This window comes from Bombus vancouverensis, chromosome 5, assembly GCF_051014615.1.
Source record: "Bombus vancouverensis nearcticus chromosome 5, iyBomVanc1_principal, whole genome shotgun sequence".
Classification (NCBI taxonomy): Eukaryota; Metazoa; Arthropoda; class Insecta; order Hymenoptera; family Apidae; genus Bombus; species Bombus vancouverensis.
The window spans coordinates 18,642,120-18,659,631 of NC_134915.1; the positions used below are offsets into that span (position 1 = coordinate 18,642,120).

General features: G+C 42.7%; 1 protein-coding gene across 3 annotated transcripts; it reads right to left on the reverse strand.

Moving 5' to 3' along the window:
- Positions 1-270: 270 nt before the first annotated feature.
- Positions 271-16,284, reverse strand: LOC117158543 (uncharacterized). 3 transcript variants are annotated; one of them, XM_076618630.1, is made up of 4 exons: positions 15,982-16,284; positions 9,202-9,697; positions 3,816-3,893; positions 271-2,622 (listed from the first exon to the last, which is right to left on the reverse strand). In XM_076618630.1, exons 2-4 carry the CDS (start codon positions 9,358-9,360, stop codon positions 1,585-1,587), a joined length of 1,275 nt encoding a protein of 424 aa, XP_076474745.1. In that variant the 5' UTR covers positions 9,361-9,697; positions 15,982-16,284; the 3' UTR covers positions 271-1,584. The 3 variants fall into 3 exon arrangements, with proteins under 3 accessions (XP_076474745.1, XP_033193448.1, XP_033193446.1); XM_033337557.2 differs by having other exon boundaries at positions 15,916-16,284; XM_033337555.2 differs by lacking the exon at positions 15,982-16,284 and adding an exon at positions 15,217-15,881.
- Between the last annotated feature and the right edge of the window lie 1,228 nt (positions 16,285-17,512).

Sequence of the window (17,512 nt, forward strand, 5' to 3'; positions counted from 1 at the left end):
CTCGCAGTACATCAGCGCGCGTACAAATTTATTACTAAATAAATAACTCGGTGCGATAAAGTGCGCAGCGACTGGGCGCGCGTACGCTCCAAGCAAATCCGTCCGTGCGCGTTTTCGTGGCGACGCGACGGTACGGAATGCAGGAGACGCGCGAGACGAAAGTAATCGAATACCATCTCGAGTTCGTGGTATATATAAGTACGCGATTACGAACGGTCGCGTAAGGGAAACGAGGAGATATTTAATGAACGACGATCAAGGCGCTACGTATTGGTTATACAATATTCTTTATTTTACTTCGTATTTTTTCGTCGAACACTACCGAGTGTTTGTACGCCTATCGTCTAATCCTCATCACCCATTCCTTCCTCTAGCTTCGTGACTTTTTATTTTTCATCGACATCTGCAATTCACATTGTAGTCTCCATAACGAGTTACGATCTTCTAACGTGAAAATTAAAACAAAGACCGTTGTGTTTGACATTCCAGGAGAAAAGACGTGCACACCGACGTATTCGTGAGACTGACAGACTAACGAGTAATTAAAATCGCGTTAAATAAGGCTCGACATAAATAAAAGAAATCTCGATGCGGCTTAACGAAACACTGGCCATTCCCGAGCGTCGAGAGATAGAAACGGAGCTTTCGTGCGTCTCTCGAACACTCTCGCTTACTTCGCGGTTCTCCAGGCGCGTTTACACGAAAGAACAAAAATATCGAACGCATCACACGCACAGACATAATATATAATACATACATGTGTCCGTACCTGCGTACGAACTCGTTACACGCGTACGTTAGCGCGGTTATTATTTAACGTTAAACTATCACGTGGTTTTTACTGGCACTCTCTCTCTTTCTCTCTCTCTCTCTCACTTACAAACACACACACACACAGACGCACACGCACATACATATATATATTCTCCATCTCGTGCACTCGAACATGTATGAGAGCTGAAAGGCACCGGTTAAGGCACAATCGTCTGTCTCGTTGTAAGGATGTATCTAGCCGATCTTCGGCTACTTCGTCAACGAACACCTGGCGAAGCTGTAGCCGACCAAAGGGACCGTGTATGTCTGTCGGCTAATACCGAGGGCTTGAGCAATTTTACGTCGACCCGATCGCTGATCGTAAAGTCATTCGTGCAATGTAAGGCTGGTGACGTCCGCTCTTCCGTACTTCTCCTACCGTCGCTGTCCATCCGTTATTTCACCCTTTCCATCTTGTAGATTTCTCATACCAGATATCTCTCCTTTACATCCGCGCCAATATTTTCGCATTATTTCACTCGATTCTCTAATTTTTTACCAGTCCTTCAACGCCTTCTCCATCTTCGTTTCGTCTCGTCCTTATTCGACGAAAAGCGTTTTCCTTCCACGTTCTCCGCAAGATCTTTACTCTCCCCAAGATCTCCAGCAAACGTCGCGTAAGTCATCTCCTCATCCCCGCGAAAGGACAACAATATGAGTCTCTGTGCGCGAAAGAGGCTGGCAGCTCTCCGAGCAACGCCTTCGAGCGACGATTCAACACCAACCAGTCCAGTTCCTATCGAAAGCTGTCCGCGAGCTGGCCGAGCAGGGTCACGTCTTTCTAGTGAGATCGAGGGGCGGCCCCGTGTCCTGTAGCAGCTCGTTGTCCTCGCTGTCCGTCGACCTTTCCTCTTCCGTGCTACCACCAGTCGCATCCACCTCTTGCCCGTCCATCTTGCCAGCCTTCATACTCAAGTCGATCGGTTCTTCCTGCTCTGGACCCAAAGAACGCAGAAACGCTAGACTCTTATCGTATGCTTCTATTTGACTCCTTTGACAACCTCCGTCCACTTCTCTGCACTCGTCACGGGCACTTCGATTGTCATCGTCCCTTTTAGGCGACGGTGTCGACCTAGGACTCACGCTATCGCTCGAAGAACTCGTTAGGCTAGCTACCATTTGTGGTGTGCCAACCTGGTTCACATAGGGGACTATGAATCGTTGTTGGAACGGGAAAAATGGCGTGTTTAATAGCTGCATGTGTGTAAGAGCTGGATGAAAGAATGGCGGTCCTCTCCACATGGGAAACCTGGACACTTCCGGCCTGAGTAATTCGTGAGGTGCCCTGACCAGGTCCATCGGCCTCAATAGAGGATCCTGGCTGGCTCTTGCTGGAATATCCGGTGCCCTTAATTGAGCAGGAATATCCTGTGGCCTCAGGTCGTCTCTTTTTGGAAACCTGTCCTGATGGTGCTGATGATGGTGGTGATGGTAACTATTCGCGGTGGTGGTTGTCGTCGTGACGATACCCACGACGCTAGTGGCACTCGTTGTACCAGGATTCTCGTTATTGTTGTTGTTATTGTTCGCCACGTCCAACGAGCCGAACGCCTTCTCGTACGCGGACTTTGGGTCTTTGATGAGGCGCGTTTGAGCCTGGTGCGACTGTTCCTGGAGGAGGCAGTGGATTTTGAACCAGTTGGAGCGGCGTCCGTAGCGGGAACCCGACTTCGACATACCCACCATCAGACACTTCCTCAACCGGCAAGCTTTACACGCAGTGCGATTCTTCTTGTTGATCACGCACACGCCACCGTTCTTGCATTCGGAGATGCTGCCCAGGTTGTTGTAGGTGCGCCCGAAGAACGACTGTGGAGAAGAGAAACGTTCGACGCGGGCTTGTTAAATGAATGGAGTTAATAATTTCAATTAAAGTCGATGGAAGCCCTTGCAAAAATTAAAGGGAAGGAAAATTATCGATTATATTAAGACACGATACAGACGAGCGTGATCGCGTGCGTTTTAGCAATCTGCTGGTTTATACGGGGAAATAGACGAGCTTGCGGTCCAGTGTATTTGTATAAAACCTCTCTGCTCGAAAGTTTTTAAACAGTTATTGTACTAGCTACAAAATCGAAAAAATTACATACACAATGAAGACACTAAGAATTTGATGGTTATCTCTACTAACGGAAGTACAGGCTATTACTACATCAATGATTTTGTTACGGCACTCGCGCAATTTAAAGTTCACAATCTATAGCAAATAGTAAAATTTTAGACCAAGTTGAAAGTAGAAGATGTCTAAGACTTTCGAGCCACTGTACATATGTGCATACATGATCGTAACACGTCTGACGATTTTATACATTGTTTGCTGTTCGATAGTAACGCACGAGAAAAAATCGCTCGTTTACATCGTGTCTAAGAGTAACTTTCTATCCAAGTGACGTAAAAAAATAAAACAATGCTGTTCGTAACTGAAAATACAACTAACGAGATTCGTAGATAGAATTATTTTGATCGACAAGAGAAAAACGCGTGCTCTATTTTTAAGATTATGTCGATAAAAGATGGCTCTATTACAACCCAAACAGATCTGCATTCTTTCCAGCAACGACCAATACGTGTAAAGAAATCACCGCAAAGAAATTACACGTTTTATACACAATCGATCAATTTGGTTACGAAAACACGAATTCGAACTTTCCACGAGAAACATGAAACCGGAGACCCGTGGGTCAACACGGTCGGTACAGTGCCCGGTAATTGTAACGTGAGGATGATGCACGCGTCTGCACGCTTAAGGCTACAATTTTATTTGCATTCGAATGTGTGTTCGAAATATATACATATATATATATATGTATATGTATATGTATATATATATATATGCACACACACACACACACACATACCTTGAGGAAGAAAAGAGATAAAGAAAAAATGGGTAGGAGAAAGACGAAGAGTAGGAGCGAAAGATGCGAGAATATAAACGGCCATTGAAATTTTTCCGTCGGTCTGATGATCTAAAGAGAGCAAAGGGGTTCGTGGATACTGACCTTGCAACCTTCGCACGTGAAGGCCCCGAAGTGAAAACCCGCGGCCGGCTCTCCGCAGACCCTGCAGAGCTGATTCATCTGCAACAAAAAGATGCGACATGTGGTTACGCTTCGGCTAAGAAACCGAAGACGCTTAGAATGCAGCGGTGATCATGCTGCAAGCACGCGCAATATGTGCCAATCATGGAAGCGTTTCTTGCTCGTCTCACGACGATCTCCGCCACGATGTAGACGAAGAGAAAGAAACGAACGATGAAGACAAGAAAAAAAGCAAAGAAAAATGAACGATAAAAGAATAGTAATTTCTTGGACGCAGGCAAACGATACCAGATAAGAAAGCATCGGCGATATCCATCGACGGTGCTCCTGCTGCTAACGCTATTTATTTCAGTGACGATCGCGGGACACCGTTTAGCGACGTTGGGATTTATCATTTCGATGTTCGATCAGCTCCTAGTCGATAGGACATTCGAGTATCCCGTGACGTTTTCACGTCCAACTGTTTCCACTAAACCTTCGACTACACCGTACACCGATTTAAGATTGAAACGCGTGTACCGAATGCCGTGTATCTTTGAGAAAAGTCTTGGATGATTCGCGCGTGATTTATCGCACGACCGAGAAAAGGATACGTGAATGATGGGATCGATTCGCGGCATGGCGATTCCGTTCGAATCGATCGTAACGTTATTTGATTGGCCGCCAATCACCAAGCAACTTGTTCATAAGAGTTGAGAATCGTTGAAATATGTACAGAGATGGAGAAAGAGATGTGTGCGTGTGTGTATGTGTGTGTGCATGTTCGAAAAGAGACGTAGTCACGATAAAAAGGGGACCTTTTCTTGCCTTCTCCCCGGAGGTTGCAAGAAGAACCGGGGATTCGGTTGCGAGACCATGTTCCTATTAAAACCTAGTTAGCCAGTCATTACGGACTGCATCGTGTAGAACGCAGAGGTTCGGTCGCGACGATCCAACGAGAAAGGATGACCGACACGGGAAAGGTAAAATCGTACGTGGACGGGAGAACGTGCATACGATTCGTAAATAACCATGTTGTTTCGTATAACGCTTCAATGGGAGGGTGTATCGAATTTGAATTTCATCTTTGTGATTTCGAATTGAGATGTTCATCGGTGATCGAATTTTTATTGAAAATATTTGAAATATCTGCGTACAGAATTTACTTCCACTTTATAAATCCTTACACGAGATACATCGATCAATTTCATCGAGAGTTTTTTGATTTATGTTGATATTACAATGTCGGCGTACGTAATGGATATGTGAAAAGTGCCTTTAATAAAGTCACGAAAAAGATAATATACGAAGATCGTCTAGCGTAAAGAAGCAGTAACAAAAATAAAATCGTACGTGGAAGAGAACGCGCGGAAGAATCGTGCTAGACCCGATTCCCGTATCGCAACGAAGGGTGTATCGATACCAGTTTGCGATTTCGTAACGAAAAGGCAAGCGTCCGTGTAAAGGGAGCGTACATCGAAATAACATTACATCAGCTCGTATGCGTACTTTCAAGAGAATCGAGAATCTCTCGGAATGGCGGGGATCAAAGGTTCACGATGAATGTTTCGAAATATTTTTAGAATTCGATTTTTCTTCGCGTTTTAATCGATACGCTGGTACACGTATCCGTTACACGGTGGTATCTCGCGTGAGATCGAGACGATTCGGAGGAGAAGCCTCGTTTGACGTTCTACTCGAAAGAATTTGATCCATCTTTTGCTTAGACACTGCGTGTCCGTGATAGTTCGAGCGTGGAATGTAATGTGGTAATCGGTTACGCGTGAAAAGGTGTCTTGACGAGCTGGACGAGATGATCGACAGCGAACAAGGATTAAAAAAAGTAATTAGAGGATTCGACGATGAGAGAAACTGACGTGTTGTTTACGATCCTCGCGTTTTCTTCGTGAAAGAGCAAACCAAGAGCCGGAGAGCTTTAAAGGCTAAGATAATAGCGTCGATCGCCTTTGCATGGAAAATCACAAATGGTTGTCGAAGTGTCATATGGTAGGTTTGATGGGAAGATACTTGGACTGTAAAAACGATCAGTGTTTGGTTAATGAAGGGAAACACAACTGACACGATAATGTTATGCCGTCTTTTAGGAATTGTTGGATCTGTTTTCCCACTATCTTTCAGCAAACAATTTTTAATGACGTCTTATTAATTCAACGATCTTTGACCAAACATATAAGGTCACTATCATCCCCTGATCGTAAGTGTCAGACTTACTCTGGCAGTGATACTTTGTATATTTTTTTTTTTTATTTGTCACATTAAAATTCTCATTAAATAGAGATCATCTTCGTCATACTTAAGACAATTATATAACAATGCTAATCATCATCCATTAAATTATCTTCTGCATCCATAAAACGATACGATATAATGGCTCTGTTACTCATAATTATACCCTGATACGGGGAATACAACTAGCACAATACCGATATATATCATGCAACCTATGCCATCTTATATACAGCCAGCTATAAACCCGAAGAAAGAAACCCATCGAATCAACGAAATTCTCCTCAGACGATCTTCCGTCGCGCCAAAGGATGATCGTTCGTACCGTGGCGCGTATCAAAAATGATTTCCCGTTTCACCAAGTCCGCGTATCTGGGTGAGTCGGCGGCTGATGGCTTCTTGTGGGAACGGCCGGCTAAAGCGCATAGCCCGAGCCCAGGTAAAAAAGGTTAAACATCCAACAGATGACGCGGCTGTGTCACCTTGCTTCTAATCCCTGCACTCGCGCGGTACACTCCAACGGAACTAAATAATGTTCTTCGTGTCCCCTCGATGGACTCTCGCGCTGCCACTAGTCCCCCCATCTTCGCCATCCTTTCCGTTGTTCATGCCACGGCGCTTAACTATTCCAGTTACTATACGTAGTTTTTTCAAGTAGAATTACCCTGTTATGAGACGTCTTGCAGAGCCCATGGCCCACAGATATGATATATTCTGGTAACTGGAATAGTTAAACGAAGGAATGTTAATGTACAGTATGTTCGCTCTTTTCGTTGTTCTCGATGCTTTCGAACTTTAAAATGTAATTACAACTAAGTTACAGAAAGTAGCACTTGAGTTTTACCAGAACCAAAAAACTGGATTCGAATTGCAAGAGAGAGAATTGTAACTCTGAAACTAGAGTTATCTAGACCCATGTTTATCGAAACTTCCTTTGCTCGTCTTAATCAGCACCACGCGTTGCTCGAGTTTGGCACCAACTTTTTGACGTGCCCTATATGTGTCTTCCTAAAAGTCATTCATTCTGTCATACGTTATACACGATACTTTCTCAATCCTTTCGTTATTATATCAAGAATTAGCGATCAATAGACCAACAACAAATTCGTTTCTCCTGTGCAAAATTCAAGATTAAATTACGGTGCTGAATCTTAGGTGATTCAACGCGCACTGGTGTTCGTCGAAACACATATCCACCGTTGTAACCATAGGCTAACGCATTCTACCAGATGTCTCTCGACCGCCATGATATTTCGACCTCTCTTGGTTCGACCGCTTAATCGCACACCCGCATCCTGCACGGGGACGTCTCATTAAGTAACGGCGCGAAGGTAATGCCGATGACGAATGACACTCGAGGAAGAAATGAAAGTAGCGTGCTAACCGGGGATATTTTTCCCCGCGTTACACGGCTGATGATTCGCCTTTACGCCGTGGCGCGCACGCACGCTTCACGCCACTTTTTTTCAAAAGGCCCACAGCAGCAAAAGGCGCTGCTGGGAAATGTAGGCCTGTCGGAACAACGGTGCCTTTATCCTCCTCAGCCTTTTTATCCTGGAGTCAAGCACTGGGATTGGGAGGCCATGAAGCGTAATTGCCCGGGATTTTTATTGGGTAATTGTTGCTGGAAGGGTTGAAGATGACGTGGATGACGGAGATGACGTAGATGATCTTTGAGACCAGAGAACTGTACGAAAATTAAGATCATTTTACGTTGGAGAATTTTATTGCGAAGTAGGAATGTCGATGGAATGAGAAAATTGCGAGGGTGTTATTTTATTTCGTTGCAATCAAGCTGCATTGCTTTCTTATGCAGGCATTAGCGACGATTCAAAAAGCGAATACAAATGCGATACAAGATATAAATTTTATTACTTGGTCAAAGTTAATTAGATATACCCAAAAAAGTAAACTTCGTTTTTCTTTAGCTGTGAGAATAAAAATTATAATCGTCCGATAAACGACGTTAATTTGCGCGAATATTTACAACTTTTCGGAAAAATGTAATCCCTCCAGATTTATAAAATACTATCGCAAATACTTATATGAGAGACGATTTATGTCCTCTATGCAGGAAAATTGTAAAATAAGAGTACAGCGGAATGAGAAAGTTCTAAGGAAATCGAGATTATTTTATGTAGCAGAATCGTAGAAAAGCCGTAAGGAGAATAAAGACGCCGTTGTAAGAAAGTATGGATGCACCGAGGTTTTGAAATGTTGGATAGGTTTTCCCTTTATAATTGAATGACGTTATGTGACTGTAAATCAAACTATTAGAGATAAAATGGGCATGTCGAACTGTGGAAAGACGGTAATTGTAAAAAAGTGTAAGACGAGTTCCTTTGTGTCTTTGAATAGTTGCGAACATTTTACATCTTCATTCATTGCGAAAAGGCAGTAAAATATAATACTCTACTAAAAGAGTCAGTAATATACTTACTGCCTTTAGCAAAACGTAGTAAACGTAAGAAACTGAAATTGATCGTTTAATAGATATTGCTTGTCTTCATAGTTGAGCTCCGATCATCTTTTGTAACTCCATGTTTGTATCTTATTGAAGATTCACTATCTCCGATCATTTTCACTCACGCACCACGATCGAGGAATTCGAAATAGCTGCTATATTAAATCATTCGTGCAATTACGTATGCTGCAAAATTTTACGAATCGTTCCGATAATAGAAAATAACAATATTAATTGATACAAATGAACTGCAATCTCCAATACGCTGTCTGTTCCGATCATTGCTTCCATTATAACTGGTTCTCATATCGGTTCTACAGAATCATTGCCCTGTTTGCTTCACATCGGCAGAACGAAACAGAAGCAGAATCAATTCCCGTACCAATTTACAATAAAGGTAATGTATCAGGTATGTTTTGTCATTTAATTTTAATGTCTCTAGACTTTGAAGTTACATTTTGTAAAAAATGATATACCTAGTAAATTACGGAAGCATTTAGAAACAAAACTGTTCTATACCAATACTCTTATCCATTGTATCATAGCATTTCACGTCATATCATTTTCCCGACTAATTTACATACAGAAAACGAGAAGAAGACGCGAGTCGAAGAAAGAGAGATTCGGAAAGGAAAAAGTGAAAAAGATAAAACTCACCACGTCGGTGTTGGCCGCTGCCGTGGCGATCGTCGACGTAGGCGTCCACCACCCCGCGGTGGCGGATGTCGTACTTGTAATGACACCAACACCCGTTGCTACAGGGATGGATCCGCTCCCAGCCAATCCTGCCGAGCTCGACAAATCGCCCACGTCCATTCGATGTTCTTTAATCTCTCGATGCAAACCGTTCACGCCGGTCCCTCGAGCCGTCTGTTCCGTGTTCGATGTCGCGACCCAACATTTTCGTGCGTGTCTTACAAGTGCCGACGCCGTTGAAAATTTCCTGGGCCACCGCGGATTCTCACGATCTCTCCTGGCAAACCAGGGACCACCGGGACCTCTGCCACCTTCCCTCCGCTTTCCCGTTTATTATCGTTTGAGAGATTCTTTCAAATTCTCTCTTTCGTTCGAGGTTAATTTTGTAGTGTGATTTGGTGTTTGCGCTGGTACGTGGAAAGAAACGTGATTTCTTGGGTCGATTCGATAGCCTCTACTGTAATTATAAATATGGAACGTGACATTTCGTGATTTAACTGAACACTTGGCTTACACACTGCTTAATTATATGCGTTGAATGGATTACGAATACTTTAGATATATGTATCTTCTATTTTTGTAAAACGATAGGTAATATTTATCGATTCTGATGGTTTTAACTGACACGTTACGCCGCTCTGTTTCCTTTCCGTATTTCCTATTGAGTATGAAGCCTGTATCGAGAAGATCGCCAGAAACAGAAACTTTCTGGCAGAAATAATTGGAAGAGCAAAGAGCTTGGTGTAGAAAATGTACAATCGGAAACACGATAATTAACTTCACAACGGTTACTTAATACTCTTGACTCGAAGACTGACGTGCGTAAATTTTTACTGTTATCCAATTAACCAACGATATCATTCCATTTTTTTTACGGATGTAAGCATCAAAATTATCGAAGAAGAAGAAATATTTCGACTCGCGCCGGAAAGTAGAAACTATATGTATATATGAAAAATAAAACGAAATAAATAAAGGAACAGCGAAGCGAGAATCTCGATAATACTCTGCCTATTCTTAATTCTCACGGTAATCACACAAAGTAAAAGACAAAGAGAAACTCAATGATATAGAGAATGTTCATTAAATTCCCCAAAAGGCTGAGTAAAGCATTTCTTCGTTCCTTTGAAAATGAAAGCAGATAGAATTGCACGGAGGAGGCGTGCTTCCGACGAAGCCAAAACCATTCGCGGTCGCCATTTCTTGCGCGAATCTCGTCGAGATAACATGTCGTGTTTACAGCGGTGTAACGCCATTACCATGTTAACGGAGCCCGCCTCGCAAGAGACGCATAAATACAAGCGCTAATTACGGCGCCGACCACGTATTAATTTCATCCGTGCGCGGGAACCGAACCCGTGTACGCCTGGTGAACCGCGACGCGCGTAAGCGTGCCCGTGCTTCCGATTAACGAGATTTCTTTTTTAATCCGTTCGAACGGAAACCAATACAGTCTTTGCAAACGTATTTTTGTCAAAAAAATATTCTACGGACAATGGTGATACTTCGTTAACATCGACAACAAATATTTTTATATCTCATTGTAAAACACCGGGAAGGCTATTATTATGACTATTGGTCAAAATCCTATTATCAGATACATAAATTTAAGTAGAAATCAACACGACATGTGCAAGAATTTACACATGTATGCAATTTCGCGTTTTCGCGTCGAAAGATCGTGATTAGCTTCGAGAAGAGATGTTACGGTAAACGAGTCACGCGTGTCTTTTAGGTGTTTGAAATTAGTGTGTTATTATTGTCTTTGAACGTTTTATGTTTTAATCTTGCTCTCGCATTAACAAACAATAAGATTTTTAATATTTGAATTCGAATATTCCATCGTACTAAAATCCATAGCCGGAAACGGCATGGATTCGACGATTCAACTATAAATGGGATCTTTATTTCCTTGTAGACAGCCTGTTCCTATATATACCAGAAATACATTACATCGCCGAAACATCGTACAATTTAAATTAAATATCCAAGAAACCGCTAGAAGATTGATTTCTAGCTATCGACGATTGACACGACTCGATCGAGGAAGCGCGAAGAAAATTCGAATGATGCATGGACCGGGAAGAAACGTTCCGTTTTCATTCTCTCTCTCTCTCTCTCTCTCTCTCTCACCTCTTTCTATCCACCTTCTAGCCGATTCGGAAAATAGTCTCTGCACGATATCGAACCGATCGAACGAAGTAACGGGTAGACACGACGGGGACCGCGACGCGGCGATGCCGGTACATTTTATCGCGAGACGTCTTCCTTAAATAATGACAAATTAATTAAGGTGGTCGTATCGCGGCGCGGAAGACCGGTTTACATGGTGCGTATCGTCGCCTCTGCTCGACTCCTATAAATCCAACGTTTCTACGGGCCTTAACCGTTCTCGTTTACTGCTGGGAAATATAACGCGATGAAATGAATTTCCACGATCGTGAAACGCGCTTCGCGGAAAGGAAATTGTAATATTATTTCAATTTAACGACGAGACTCCATCGTGCAACGTTCAACGGCTTTGGCAAATGGCTTGTAATCAGCCGATCCCTTCCGCACGATAATTGATCCGATCGTTAAATTGTTGCGCGAAATTGACGATCCTTCACGGACAAAGTTCATTACCAATGGTGCATTTGCTTGTTCGATCTTTAAAGATCGTTCGAACGCTCGTTTTTTAACGTTGCGTCGATCGATATTGAAACTCGAAGCGTAATTAAAGTTTTGACAACGTAATATCGACTAAAGTGAGAAACTCGTACCAAAAGAAATTGAAACGAAGAACGATAGGTAAGGTAGATATGCGAAAGAGAAAGGAAAGCTTCATCCATATACTTTGCTAAGAATCGTTCAGTTTCCCAAAAATTCATCGTTATCGATCAATAAAAATGAGATGGAGCAGAAGATAACGGAATGCGAAATTAACTTTAAAGCATTTAATTTCACTTATACTCGTCGCTGTGTCGTCTCGACGGTATCTAGAAACTTTTCGCATCGAACGCGATCCGTTAAAAATATAATATACAGAACATAAACTGTAAAAGACTATAACGGCTTCTCTATAACGAACAAACTGAATTCCTTAGTTAATTAATGTTCGTGTGACTTTAATACGTCGGTGAACAAACGTGAAAATTCGCGTGTAATCCGAGCAAGCGTGTAATTCAAATTAACGAAAGAGGCATCCACTGAGAACTCGTTGTCGCAGAATTGTACGTAGCCATTGAATCATAAAAGGATGGGACAAGAAGCAAGTGAGAAAATAGCGAACACAAGCCACGTTGCACGATTTGCCAACGAATATTTTTCAGAGAACGATTCCCCGCGGGATCGGGCAAGAACAGAGAGGCTCTTGCAACGTTACCACGAGCGCAACAAGTTTGCAGTCCTTGAAATAATCGCTCTTTTACCCGCACAAGCGTTACCGCGTGTATGCAAACGTAATACATCGCGTCACTCTTTAGAAGACCGCCTGGCAAGCTGGATTAGCAGCATCGCACAATCCGTGTCCGAGAGGGACTAAAAACGACCAGGTCTCCGTCGACAGCGAAGCTATTCCGATTACTCAAGCTCACCGACACTGAACGTTTGTCGTAAAGAACACGGATTTCAAGTTCTTTTGCAGAAATATAAAGTTGAGATTATTTTGATACCTTCTTAGCGGCTATGACGAATGTTAAAGTTTGAATTTTTACATACTATATCACATATATTCGACTTAAAGAGAAATTAACGCTCGAAACGTTCCTGAAACATATTCGCCAAATAATATTCGTACTTTTCTAACGATAGATTCTCAAGTTTGGTGTATTTTTATGTTTTAAAGAAGCTGGTAGAATTTATAGTAGGATTTATTCGCGGTTTTGACAACGACCAGACCTAGTAAAAGTTCGACAGATCTGTATACTTGAAACAAATTATTGGAATCGTATTACGTATTCCAGTTTAAGTCACGGACATTCAACGTTGATCCTGACGAATATGACTCAACTTTCTCTAAAAAATTATTCTCGATTTTGACGATAATCGATTCGCATCGGATCGTTATCGTCTATTAAAATCTCGGTATCTCGACGACTACCAAGGAGATATTCTACAAACTTAATTCGAAAGATTTAAAAACCAAACGTCGATCCCACAAACGAAACGTGCCTATATCTTACGAACGAGAAAAGAACGATCTCATCCAAAAACAGCTAGACGATCGACAGACAGACATACCTATATATATACATATATAAAAGTATAATACGCAAAGACCACCTAACCAAGATCGAAAAAGCGTTCACCAAACGTAGAATACGTTTCCAACGCGAGTAGAATACTTTCGTCCGACACAAACGGCGTGCGTTCACTACAGACGAACGGCTCGCACAGTTTTTTTCGACTTTCCCAGGCTGTCACGCATCATTAATATCCTAATTGTGCGTCAATTTTTTTCACCCTGGTTGACCATCCTTCGAGGCATCGGTGTTCGTAATAATAATGATCGAAAGGTGAAACACTCGCGTCAAAAGTATCACCCATACACATCTCTGTCTCTTTCTTCTCTCCTCGTCCTTCTTTTTGCTACTCCTCCATCACGTTTCTTATCTTTTTCTATCGCTTCCTTTTTTTCGTTTCGTCTTTTTCGTTCGTCTTCGTTTTTTCTTTCTTTTTTTTTCTATCGCAAGCATCACGATCACTGCCAGCCCGTGGCAGCCAATGAGTGACGAGCGGCTGCAACTTTAATGAACCGGTTGTGAGCGGCACGTCACACGGATATCATGGTACCGACTGCAGACAGTTGAAATTGTTATGCCCGGACGTCGTGACAAATTAATCGTCGACGCCGCCAAATCGACCGAGCAAGAGAAACAGAAAAAAAGAGAGAGAGGACCGAATTGATTTTTCGTACTAGCCAGAGGCTAGCTGGCTCGTTAAACTCGCGCGCCACGATTCCTGACCCACAGATCGATATTCGAGTCGATGCAGTAAGGTAGGGTCGTTTAAGTCACCGTTGGTCTTTGATATTATAACGATAGAATGAGAAAATATCGTACACTTCAGGTTCAGCAAGAGGGAATATCAAAGACGAGAAAACGATTCGAACATCTCTGTGGTAAAGTTATTCGAGTCGGTATAAAGAACTGCTGCAAAAGTCATCGCGATAATAAAAATCAATATTCGTGGTAAAGATCTTCGCACCGAAATTTTTCACGTTACAAAGTCTGTACCTTTCTTCTCTTCCAATGAATACGATTCAACTATTGAAGTTGCCTTCCTGTCGTTGCGATAGAATTATCTTATCGATAAAAGGATACGCAACAAGATCTTGTCGAAAATGGACGAAGACAAAGAATCGTGGAACCGATTCTTAAGGAAACAAACCTCGTTGGACGCGTAAAAAACCCTATTGTCCTGAAATTTAACCGATCTCCTCTGTGTTCGGATCGTTCGAATTTGCAAACCGAATTTCCAATACGATGGAACTTGCTCTTGTTCGTAGAATCAAATCCGTCGAAGAAACAAACTCTGTGGAACAACGCTTTGTCATCGTACCAACAATTTGACGCAAAGCGACTGTCTGACCGTGGAACGTACGACTGGATGCGTATGAACGATATAAAGAAACACTATGAAATAGGTGAAAATGAAGAATTTCAGGATTAATTTCGAAGAAACAAACTGTGCCGAACGTACAGAAGACATCACTACTCTTACAGTTCACTGATTCGTACAGCTCGGGAGAAACTCTGATGTTTTTTTAAATTTACGCACGTCAAGATTCCATTGGCGCGTCAAGTAGAATCTTCCCTTCGCGGTCAGACGTTTCTGCCGGCGCACAGCGTGTCATAAAGCAATCACAATCACCACGGATCAGCCGATATCGATCTGCTATGTATACTCGACGACGTATTTTTTTCGTTCTAATCGCTGGAAAATACGTCGACAAGCTCTGGTTGACGGTGTTTTCGACGAGCTCGTTACACGTACCATCGGCTAACGGGACAACGAGTGGAGGGAGTTTCACTGGTGTAGTATTCTGTTGTCACGAGGCTTTGTTCTTGATTGGTTAACCATTCCTATGGTTGCCATGAAACTTGGTATCCCGGATCGAATACACACTCGCGATCACTAAATAAAATTCTCGTGGGCTCGATAAATCCTCCAAACGATAAATTCTCCGATCTGCCGAGCGAAGTAACGAAGACTAATGGACGAACGAAATTGTAACTCTCGAAGATGGTGGACGAGGCGCTCGTAGCTCGAGCGTTCCCGCGATTAGCCGGTGCCGCGAGGCGCACCTCGAGCGGCGTCTACTCGGAATTCGAAGCGAGACACTCGGAAGCGACGGAGGCAGCCGCCACAAACGGAAACGTGGAAAAAGGTCGATCGAAAAGAGGCGATTGAAAAAAAGATAGGAAAAAGATATGGGAGAATAAGATGGAAACGACGGAGAAGAGTGAGAAACACACGGAGGTGATGTCGAGAGGTGCACGAAAAGAAGAATGGAAGGAGGGAAGAAGGAGGAAGCGTGGGACAAAACGGGACGAAGAAGAAGAGGACGGACGTCGTGGCTGGACCACCGGCCGGCTCGGGGCGTGCGCTCGTGTAGCACGTGGCCGCGAGACTGAATATCCCCTACCTTGGCCACCTTCGTCAGTCCGTTTGTCCGCCTCGTCCTTATCTTACCTAGTCGACCGAGAAAGACTACCGCGGCCTTCTCTCGTTCTCTCTCCTCCCACCTTGCGGCTGTACCTTCTCCTTCTCCATCCTCCTGCTTCTCTTCTTCTTCTTCCTCTTCCTTTGCCTGCTTCCATATATCTTCGCAGTCTCTTCTTCCTCTTCTTTCTGTCCCTTTTTATCCTTCCTCGTGTTCTTTACCCTTTTTCATTTTTTCTTCTACCGCTTATTCAGATTCTGTGCAGTTGTTCCCTTCTCGTCTTACGGTCTTTTTCTGCTCTTTGTCGTGTTTTGCGCCGCTCTCCTAATTCTTCCGCTCCTCGTTTTTGCTTCCACGCTTCTTCGCTGATCTTCGCAGTCTGTTTCTATCGTTTGCCGTTAACGTTGCTGTTCTCCTCCCGGTTCTGATCTCGCGAACTCGTCGATCTCTTCCAACGCAAAATCCATCTCCAACGCGCTAGAGAGGAGGCTCGCGTTAGATGCATGCGCGCAGTTTCGCCGATTGGTTTAGTAGCTTTTCGCGCCGATCTGACGAGGGTACAAGGTTTAATCGAAATGTTATTACACAGAGAAAAGGAAATGGAGATTCTACGGAGATTTGGAAATTTTCGTGTTTTTGATTTTAGAGATGTTTAGCTTTTGTCTTAGAGACGAGAAGAAATTAGGGAAATTGCGGATCGATCGACAAACTTTTAACCGAAATATTGAAACAAATAGTACTACTAATTGTGCGCGTTTTAGTTAATTCTTAATCTCATATAGAAAGTTAGGTGTAAAAGTAGGTGTTTGTATATTCCTTCCGAATCGCTCATCGTCCATGCGAATTCTCTCTCATAGTATGCGTGTAATTATTAGTCGAAGCTTGTAAAACAAGAAAAGGAAGTATATAGAAAATACGTACGAAACGTAACTGAAGCTAAAAATTATAAACTTTGCACGTGGCGAGAACGTTTGCTAATCTCGTTTGTATAGGAAAGTCGACGGTCTATAAACCAACCGGACTACCTTTTCCCGGGGCTTCTCTAAGTATCGAGAGATAACCATCTATATTTAATGAGCCGTTCGTTCGACGACGTGATTTCCCCGTGCTTCGAGCACGAAGCACGTGCGGAAAAGCGTGCTCGCCATAAAACGCGCGCCGTTCTGCGTAACTATAACAGCTATTCCCCTCGTAAACGTAATCGAAGAAAGTACCGTCGCGCCACCTTCTACGCGATACTTTGTCGATTGAAATGATTTTTCTGATTCTACGTGTAAATCATTACTTGCAAATACGATCACGATTAAATTTTCTCGAAGGAAGGTTAATTTATATAGCGTTCTGATCAAGTAGTATTTTATCTTTAAATTTAGTCTAATAAAAAGAAATAAAAATCTAATTTCTATTCTTTCTTATTCTTTCGTATGCGAGGAAAATCTTTCATCTTTCTTCCTTTGTTTGTTCCTTTTCCTTTTTAATAAGAACGCACTGTTCGAACGATAAGTTACATTACCTGGTACACATTTTTCCAACGAGCAATATTTTATATAACGCAGAAACAATTGGCCATATCGTTCGAGGATTACTTGTATGAAAGTTAGAAAAGGTTCTAGCGTAACTTTGAAT

Coding starts and splice junctions, on each gene's coding strand:
- LOC117158543 (XM_076618630.1), bottom strand. CDS start 9,360: ATGGACGTGGGCGATTTGTCGAGCTCGGCAGGATTGGCTGGGAGCGGA. Junction 3,894..9,201: donor CAGCGGCCAACACCGACGTG/GTGAGTTTTATC, acceptor TTTTTGTTGCAG/ATGAATCAGCTCTGCAGGGT. Junction 2,623..3,815: donor TCACGTGCGAAGGTTGCAAG/GTCAGTATCCAC, acceptor TCTTCTCCACAG/TCGTTCTTCGGGCGCACCTA.